The sequence below is a fragment of the Thalassophryne amazonica genome, chromosome 1 (genome assembly GCF_902500255.1).
Source record: "Thalassophryne amazonica chromosome 1, fThaAma1.1, whole genome shotgun sequence".
Taxonomy (NCBI): domain Eukaryota; kingdom Metazoa; phylum Chordata; class Actinopteri; order Batrachoidiformes; family Batrachoididae; genus Thalassophryne; species Thalassophryne amazonica.
This window is the reverse complement of record NC_047103.1, coordinates 100,202,436-100,212,686: the sequence shown is the minus strand read 5'-3', so window position 1 is coordinate 100,212,686 and position 10,251 is coordinate 100,202,436. Positions and strand designations below refer to the sequence as shown.

The 10,251-nt window shown below is 41.9% G+C and overlaps 1 protein-coding gene across 1 annotated transcript; it reads right to left on the bottom strand.

Annotated features, from left to right (window-relative positions):
* Positions 1-344: 344 nt before the first annotated feature.
* Positions 345-1,382, bottom strand: LOC117510429 (G2/M phase-specific E3 ubiquitin-protein ligase-like). The gene is made up of 3 exons (XM_034170163.1): positions 1,156-1,382; positions 661-842; positions 345-551 (listed from the first exon to the last, which is right to left on the bottom strand). Exons 1-3 carry the CDS (start codon positions 1,349-1,351, stop codon positions 345-347), a joined length of 585 nt encoding a protein of 194 aa, XP_034026054.1. The 5' UTR covers positions 1,352-1,382.
* Between the last annotated feature and the right edge of the window lie 8,869 nt (positions 1,383-10,251).

Genomic DNA, 10,251 nt, shown 5'->3' with positions numbered 1-10,251 from the left:
TTCAGTTTGTTACAATGTGCATCTTCACCACTGGATGACACTAAATCCTACACACCTTTAGATTCCCCCCCACTGAAACACAATGAGGCACTGGTTCTCCAGAGTGGCACTTAAATACAGCCAAAGTTCCCCTAATAAACTCATTCTGCAAGTCATTCAGAAGATTTAACAATTCCATTATGATGGTATACTCAGTGCTGTTTAAAGTGGCAGTCATCTCAGTTTATGTATGTAACCCACTGAAAATCTCACCAAGTGAGTTGAAACAAACATATTTGATAAAATGGAATAGTTTCAGTTTTGGGAAAACTGTAAAATTTCTCCAGCTAATGCTTATGTAAATTTCAGTCCACAAATGCATGTTTTCCATCATAGTCATACCTTTCAAAGGATGCATGGGTCCGTTGGAGGACATACCACTGAGCCAAGTCCAAGGCAGTCTCTTGTTTGTTGTCAAGTGTTATACGGACATTATGACCAGCAAGACTGATTAAACTGGCTGCCTGACACACTGCATTTTGCAACTCTGATTGTGTTTGAGCCTCTAAGATCTGTAAATATTAAAACAGGAAAGAAGATTAAAAATACAGCCTAACTACATGCAAATGACACAATCAATTACTGATTTGTGCCTCAGTGCAATCATTTAAAATTCCTTACCGACTGCACCTGGGACCTTGTTTCCACATCAGTAATACATTCAGTGGTTACAGCCACACTGTCTGGGTCTTTTTGAAGACACTCATATAAGACATCAGACAGGAAACATGGACTCTGTCCCCCATGGCCAATTGACATTGCCATGATTTGGCCAGCATGGAAGTATCTATTTTCTTTCATTGCTGTGGATTGGGGGGGGGGGGGGTATTCACATGAAAGCTTAGTCATAAAAATGTTTTGATAGGTTTCACATCCATTCCAGAATGACTATACTTTAAAGCCCAAAATTTGTAACATTTTACTCTTCACTAGAACACTGTTTGCACAGGATTAAGTAAGACGTTTAACCCAGTAGTTCCAGTTGAAAACCGATTGCATTTAAGTGCTGCATTGTGGCAATCTGAAAAATAATAGCTTACTTCAAACTGCCTAGTTGAGTAACTTTCAGTAAGAAAAAAAACATTAAAAAATGTACATGAAAAGAAGAAGAACCACCTTTACAGTTGCATGTGAGGACTTTGGCACTGGGTGGGCCTTCAAAGATGCCAATTTTATCCTTGATTTCATATAGGCACAACCGGAAAAACTCTCGGGTGGGCCCACCATTGTCAACGGCACCCTCTGATATTCCATAATCATCTGTGAACTTGACATCCATCTTCTTTTCTGGTGAGAAATTGGACCTGCACATGGCCCTTGATGCTCCATCCCAGACATTTTTTCTTATTATATTGAAGCGTACAATGTCTCCATTGTTTACTCTTGAAGCAATAGTCTTAGTGATCGATCTCTTTTTCCTGGTTCTTTCCCTCAGCCCCAACCAGTCTCAGCAGAAGACTGCCCCTCCCTGAGCCTGGTTCTGCTGGAGGTTTCTTCCTGTTAAAAGGGAGTTTTTCCTTCCCACTGTGGCCAAGTGCTTGCTCATAGGGGGTCGTTTTGACCGTTGGGGTTTTTCATAATTATTGTATGGCCTTGCCTTGCAATGTGGAGCGCCTTGGGGCAACTGTTTGTTGTGATTTGGCGCTATATAAGAAACAAGTTGATTGATTGATTGATTGATAGTATTCCCTGTAAAGTTATCCTTGTATCACTAAAAAGATACAAATACATGTATTAATGGTCATGGCAATAACTTTATGCTAGATAAGTAGCCTCATTAACACCAACTAATTTGCTGTAAAGGTTTCATTCCATAGGGATGCAACAACTCTACCATGCCACTACGCGTACAACAGAACCTGATCATGTTGTACCTACAATAACAGCTTGACATGCATGAGCCTTTTGAAAATACAGTCACTGAAATACCTGCTAGTCAACGCTGTACATGCTTCTGTAAATAATGTAGTTGCCTTCTAACCTTTCACTTGTTCCAGTATTCAGAGACCTTGAAATAGCTTCCTGCAAACCAGGACCATCAGAATCATATTCTTCTTCAAACAGGTCCAGATAGTTTCTGTAGGATAACATAATAAAACTTATGTCCACATACTGAAATATTTTTCATCGAGCTGAGGATAAGATAAACACTGTAGTAACAGTTTTGTTGCATTGAAACATGACAGCATTTAGTTAAAAAAAACAAAGAAAAGATATTTAACCTGTAGGGTGTGCTGGATGGACTGCTGACAGGTGCCTCAGAGATCAAGGACACACCACAGCCAGTTGCACCAACAATTGTATTTGTGATGGGATTGGTTTGGCCACTGTTGCCAGCTATGGAGTTTGCAGCATTACTCAAGGTGGACACAGTTACAACAATGCAATCATTTTCACTGGAAAGGTCAGCTGTGTCACTGTAGAAGGCACAGTTTTCTCCAGTGGAGACGGCAGTGGATCCACTGGATAAGACTTGAATGCCAGGGGACATGGCAGGTGTAGGACAGAAGGCCTGGGTGGCACCATACCAGGTGACTTGGTCATTTTTTGGGTGTGTGGGAGTATCGCTGGAGAAGAGCTGTGTTGCTACAGTGTAGTTGGGTGGGGCAGCATCATGTGAAACAGGAGGTGCACTGCTAAGAGCTGCAGGAACAAGAACGAAAGTACTTTTGTTTACTTTGGGGAAACCTCCGTTTCAACTTTTTGAAAGAAGCAAGATCAATATAAATAATTAAAGTGAAGAAAAAGTTAAATTTCAGAGAAACAGTTAAGAGCTAAACATTCACAGTCTTGTTTTTGGGAGGGAGCCTAATGCAGTCTCATAAAAAAAAGCCTGTAAAACAAACAAAGTATCCGACCTTTTTATTTTTTTCAAAAACCTGATGGATTTGAATCACGTGGGCTTGCATGAGCCAACCTTGAACCTTTGTGCGCATGCGTGAGTTTTTTCACGCCTGTCGGTTGCGTCATTTGCTTGTAAGCAGCCTTTGTGTGAGGATGGGTGGAGTCTCTCATCGTTTTTTTCTTTGTAAGGAAATGGCGGAACGACTGGAGCAGCGCGACTGCATCAAATTTTGCCAGAAACTGGGCCACAGCCAGGTGGAAACCATTTGGATTATTCTGACGGCTTTCGGTGACGATCCTATGGGCATCACACAGATTAAGGAGTGGTACAACCGGTTTAAAGACGGCCGCACAACGGTGGAGAGCGCACCGCGCTCCGGTCGGCCATCAACAAGCTAAAATGACCAGATCATTTCCAAAGTGAACGCTGTGGTGTTGCGGGACCATCATGTGACTATCCGAGAAATTGTGGAAGAGCTGGGCATGTCACAACATGTCCTGTGAGGCTTCAACACGGTGGCGCTTTTGCTACGCCATCAGCTTCGTAAAGAAACCATCGGCATGAATTTCGCTGCAGCTCTTTTCATGGCAAAATCTTCTGTCACAATGGAATGTGCCGAAAAATGCTGATGTCCACCTCTTCCACAATTTGTCTGATAGTCACACGACGGTCCCACATCACCACAGCGTTCACTTTGGAAATGATCCGGTCGTTTCAGCGTGTTGATGCGCATATTAAACAAATATGTAGGACTGCTTTTTTGCATTTACGCAATATCTCTAAAATCAGAAAGGTCTTGTCTCAGAGTGATGCTGAAAAACTAATTCATGCATTTATTTCCTCTAAGCTGGACTATTGTAATTCATTATTATCAGGTTGTCCTAAAAGTTCCCTAAAAAGCCTTCAGTTAATTCAAAATGCTGCAGCTAGAGTACTGACGGGGACTAGAAGGAGAGAGCATATCTCACCCATATTGGCCTCTCTTCATTGGCTTCCTGTTAATTCTAGAATAGAATTTAAAATTCTTCTTCTTACTTATAAGGTTTTGAATAATCAGGTCCCATCTTATCTTAGGGACCTCGTAGTACCATATCACCCCAATAGAGCGCTTCGCTCTCAGACTGCAGGCTTACTTGTAGTTCCTAGGGTTTGTAAGAGTAGAATGGGAGGCAGAGCCTTCAGCTTTCAGGCTCCTCTCCTGTGGAACCAGCTCCCAATTCAGATCAGGGAGACAGACACCCTCTCTACTTTTAAGATTAGGCTTAAAACTTTCCTTTTTGCTAAAGCTTATAGTTAGGGCTGGATCAGGTGACCCTGAACCATCCCTTAGTTATGCTGCTATAGACGTAGACTGCTGGGGGGTTCCCATGATGCACTGTTTCTTTCTCTTTTTGCTCTGTATGCACCACTCTGCATTTAATCATTAGTGATCGATCTCTGCTCCCCTCCACAGCATGTCTTTTTCCTGGTTCTCTCCCTCAGCCCCAACCAGTCCCAGCAGAAGACTGCCCCTCCCTGAGCCTGGTTCTGCTGGAGGTTTCTTCCTGTTAAAAGGGAGTTTTTCCTTCCCACTGTAGCCAAGTGCTTGCTCACAGGGGGTCGTTTTGACCGTTGGGGTTTTACATAATTATTGTATGGCCTTGCCTTACAATATAAAGCCCCTTGGGGCAACTGTTTGTTGTGATTTGGCGCTATATAAAAAAAAATTGATTGAATTGATGCTGATCGGAGCGCAGCGCGCCCTCCACCGTTGTGCGGACGTCTTTAAACCGGTTGTACCACTCCTTAATCTGTGTGATGCCCAGAGAATCGTCACCGAAAGCCGTCTGAATAATCCGAATGGTTTCCACCTGGTTGTGGCCCAGTTTCTGGCAAAATTTGATGCAGTCACGCTGCTCCAGTCGTTCCGCCATTTCCTTGCAAATAAAAAACGACGAGAGACGCCACCCATCCTCACACAAAGGCTGCTTACAAGCAAATGATGCAACCGACAGGCGTGAAAAAAAAAAAAATCACCCATGCGCACGAAGGTTCAAGGTTGGCTCATGCAAGCACACGTGATTCAAATCCATCAGGTTTTTGAAAAAAATAAAAAGGTCGGATACTTTTCTAACAGACCTCGTATGTGTGTGTGTGTACACACACACACACACACACACACACACACACACATATACACCCCCCCCCCCCCAAATGTTTTTAAAGGCAATATTTACCATATGAATCTGCATCTGATGTTGGAGAGAGATCACAGGTGGTGTGGTTACTGTCTCCATCTGATCCTGACTGTAAATTGCATTTGTAAACGAGAAATGTTTATCAGAACAAAAACAAATTACAGAAATAGGAATTCAGGAGAATACTACTCATTTGTACAGCCTGGTCCATAGGTATTTGGACAGTAGCACCATTTTCATAATTGTTTCTTCTGTATGCCACTGCATACAGAAGAAACTAAACATTCATTGCTTGTGATGCATACTTTTAGCTTTAATTCAAGTGGTTAAAAAAAAAAAACTTTCGGAATTACAGCCATTTTATGCATACCTTCTCCATTCCACAAAGTAGTAATGTATTACATTAATATGAATAATAACTTTTACAGACAGTTTTCATTATATAGGTAAGAGGATGAATACACAAATGCTTCCAAATCACTAGCTACGTCTTGGATTTCATTTACAGCAATCATGAAGAAAAACAAACCATATGGTACATCTTTTTGAGTGACTATGTAAGAAGCAGACTAGTGAGGGAAGCCACCAACTTTTGTTTGTTGCATTACCAGTTATACAGCTTTGTAATCTCACTACTACTGCGTCTCACTAATTTAGAAGATCTTCACTTAGCCTGGAAAAAGAGTCTGTTGCTCTATAAAAAAGCCCTCCGTAAGGCTAGGACATCTTACTACTCATCACTAATTGAAGAAAATAAGAACAACCCCAGGTTTCTTTTCAGCACTGTAGCCAGGCTGACAGAGTCAGAGCTCTATTGAGCCGAGTATTCCTTTAACTTTAACTAGTAATGACTTCATGACTTTCTTTGCTAATAAAATTTTAACTATTAGAGAAAAAATTACTCATAACCATCCCAAAGACATATCGTTCTGTTTGGCTGCTTTCAGTGATGCCGGTATTTGGTTAGACTCTTTCTCTCCGATTGTTCTGTCTGAGTTATTTTCATTAGTTAATTCCTCCAAACCATCAACATGTCTATTAGACCCCATTCCTACCAGGCTGCTCAAGGAAGCCCTACCATTAATTAATGCTTCGGTCTTAAATATGATCAATCTATCTTTATTAGTTGGCTATGTACCACAGGCTTTTAAGGTGGCAGTAATTAAACCATTACTTAAAAAGCCATCACTTGACCCAGCTATCTTAGCTAATTATAGGCCAATCTCCAACCTTCCTTTTCTCTCAAAAATTCTTGAAAGGGTAGTTGTAAAACAGCTAACTGATCATCTGCAGAGGAATGGTCTATTTGAAGAGTTTCAGTCAGGGTTTATAATTCATCATAGTACAGAAACAGCATTAGTGAAGGTTACAAATGATCTTCTCATGGCCTCAGACAGTGGACTCATCTCTGTGCTTGTTCTGTTAGACCTCAGTGCTGCTTTTGATACTGTTGACCATAAAATTTTATTACAGAGATTAGAGCATGCTATAGGTATTAAAGGCACTGCGCTGCGGTGGTTTGAATCATATTTATCTAATAGATTACAATTTGTTCATGTAAATGGGGAATCTTCTTCACAGACTAAGGTTAATTATGGAGTTCCACAAGGTTCTGTGCTAGGACCAATTTTATTCACTTTATACATGCTTCCCTTAGGCAGTATTATTAGACAGCATTGCTTAAATTTTCATTGTTACGCAGATGATACCCAGCTTTATCTATCCATGAAGCCAGAGGACACACACCAATTAGCTAAACTGCAGGATTGTCTTACAGACATAAAGACATGGATGACCTCTAATTTCCTGCTTTTAAACTCAGATAAAACTGAAGTTATTGTACTTGGCCCCACAAATCTTAGAAACATGGTGTCTAACCAGATCCTTACTCTGGATGGCATTACCCTGACCTCTAGTAATACTGTGAGAAATCTTGGAGTCATTTTTGATCAGGATATGTCATTCAATGCACATATTAAACAAATATGTAGGACTGCTTTTTTGCATTTGCGCAATATCTCTAAAATCAGAAAGGTCTTGTCTCAGAGTGATGCTGAAAAACTAATTCATGCATTTATTTCCTCTAGGCTGGACTAACTATTGTAATTCATTATTATCAGAAAAGCCTTCAGTTAATTCAAAATGCTGCAGCTAGAGTACTGACAGGGACTAGAAGGAGAGAGCATATTTCAACCATATTGGCTTCTCTTCATTGGCTTCCTGTTAATTCTAGAATAGAATTTAAAATTCTTCTTCTTACTTATAAGGTTTTGAATAATCAGGTCCCATCTTATCTTAGGGACCTCATAGTACCCTATCACCCCAATAGAGCGCTTCGCTCTCAGACTGCAGGCTTACTTGTAGTTCCTAGGGTTTTGAAGAGTAGAATGGGAGGCAGAGCCTTCAGCTTTCAGGCTCCTCTCCTCTGGAACCAGCTCCCAATTCGGATCAGGGAGACAGACACCCTCTCTACTTTTAAGATTAGGCTTAAAACTTTACTTTTTGCTAAAGCTTATAGTTAGGGCTGGATCGGGTGACCCTGAACCATCCCTTAGTTATGCTGCTATAGACTTAGACTGCTGGGGGGTTCCCATGATGCACTGAGTGTTTCTTTCTCTTTTTGCTCTGTATGCACCACTCTGCATTTAATCATTAGTGATTGATCTCTGCTCTCTTCCACAGCATGTCTTTTTCCTGGTTCTCTCCCTCAGCCCCAACCAGTCCCAGCAGAAGACTGCCCCTCCCTGAGCCTGGTTCTGCTGGAGGTTTCTTCCTGTTAAAAGGGAGTTTTTCCTTCCCACTGTTGCCAAGTGCTTGCTCACAGGGGGTCGTTTTGACCGTTGGGGTTTTTCCGTAATTATTGTATGGCTTAGCCTTACAACATAAAGCGCCTTGGGGCAACTGTTTGTTGTGATTTGGCGCTATATAAATAAAATTGATTTGATTTAATTTAATTGGGTGGAAGAAAGATGGGTTTTCTGAAAAAGATGCAAAATTTCATCTGTGGTTTACAAAAGGCACATAGCAGACTTCAGTCAAGATCTGATCCGTTTTCTTGTCTAAAGGTTCTTCTCTGTTCCACTCCGGCTGCGGAACTTGTGATGCAACAGACAAAAGTTAGTGTCCACATTTTCTACAACTGCAGAAACAAAAGCCTTCAGAGTTCTCATGGTTGTCATGGTGGCTTCCCTCTTTTTTCATTTTCACTCTGCTTACTCCAGGCAGATTTAAGCTACAGTATCACAGTGTTTGTATTTCTTAATGATTGATGGGAATAAAGTGCAAGACCTATTCAGGATTTGGAAAAGCTATGCATTCATTCTCTGACACGCCTAAAGGCCGCTTCACACACAGTGCAAAGTTTGGACAACATTTGGAGAAATACGGTTAAACCGCACCAAACACTTCGAATATGCACACCATGAAAAGCCGTGCCAACGTTGTGCACGCCTGCCCATCAGCTCAATGTTTCGTGCACGTAATGGTGTCTGTCGAGCAGGAAACAGTGTGGGCTGCTGCAGTTATGCACTGTGTTCCATGGGACGAGCTGCACCCCATCGCGCTGCTGATGTGGAGGAAAATGAACTAAAAACAAGCTGTAATTAATGAATAATATCACTGCGTTGATATAAATACATAACAGGGGACGCAATACAGAACCCTGCGGTTAAACAACCCTGGTAAAAAAAAAAAAAACACTCACAGGACTTGAACACACACACAACCGGATTAAAAAACAGGAACTCTACTACTACACCACAATCCCAATCTTGTAACAGGAGTGTGAAATGGTTAAAATCAACAAGCAGACAAACGTGTTTTCTAAAAAAAAAAAAAGCGCTATGATAACTGACCAAATAGTGGCTGCTACAGTGTATTTCTGCTGATATGTGACTGATAGTGGCGTATTTGTCATACTATTGGTTTGTCATATGGTCCTGCGGCGCGCCGCTCACTGTCCTGTCAGACAGACGTGACGTTCAGATCACCCGCTGCCATGTCCATATAAACTGACGGTCCGGTCCAGCTGGAGCTGTCAGTGTGCGCGCTCTCCAGCCCGTCGCAAGCGATATATCTTATGTTTTTCGATGTGAGTACAGCAAGCGCACACGCTCGTCTGTCAAAACATGGTGCTTGCTCTGCAGCTCTGATGTCCAGGACCAGAGATGTCAACAGCTGCCACGCCCTGTCCATTCAGCGCATAGACCAAGGTGTCACTCTGATCAGATTGAGAGGTGCCTCACCTGCGTGCACGGGGAGGGGGGGGCAAACCACATGCATGCACGTGTTGGGGAGAGCGGGGGGAGCACGCGACACATGTTGTGGGGGGGAGCCGACGGCACACCACATCTCATCAACTCCACAGTCGTGTGGAACTTAGACAAATTTCACAGCAGCATGACAATGGTCATCTGCAGTCTGCTGTTGTGCCAAGAGTGAGAATGGCCACACATTTTCTAAGTGCCATGTGAGCGGTGTTAGATATTCGTGCGTGTCAGTTGGAATGTGGCTGACACCTGCCACGAGAGGGTGCGATGTGTTCGGACAGCGCACACTGTCAGTCAGCCGCTGGTGTGCGCAAATAGTTGTAGCAACAGGTGTACAAGGCATTAGAGTCAGGGACGATTTCACATGGTTTGCACACGATTCCTGCATCATGCGCACTAAATGTGAAGGGGCCCTAAAGAAAGCTGGCTGTAAAATTGGTGATTCATATGAACAGTAGCCATTATATTCAGTACATCAAAACTTATGACCCCTAAAATGTGTGTGATTGTGCATAAAAATAGCTGCAATTCCTTAACGGTCAATTTGACATTTTGTTAAATCTCATTACTTTAAAAATGAATGTTGATACTTTAGTCACATCTTCATTGTTTTATTTCAATTCTGGCGAGTTACTGTCCAGCCTTGACTTGATAAATGTTCAACAGGAATATGTTTGTCTGTTCTTTACTTACTGCTTCTCTGTCTGACTGTAAAAGCTGCTTGTCAGGTCTAACATAAATGGACTTTTGATGAAACAACTTTTTCACAAGTCTTCCAGTCAGGGTCTGTTTAGAGTTGAGAGATGGTTCAACTAATTTGTTGTGGCATGGCAACAGAATTTGTAACCTGTAGGATAAAGCACATATACATATTTTAGAAACCTGATGATAAAATAAGTGTATTTTTAGTGTAACTTCAAAT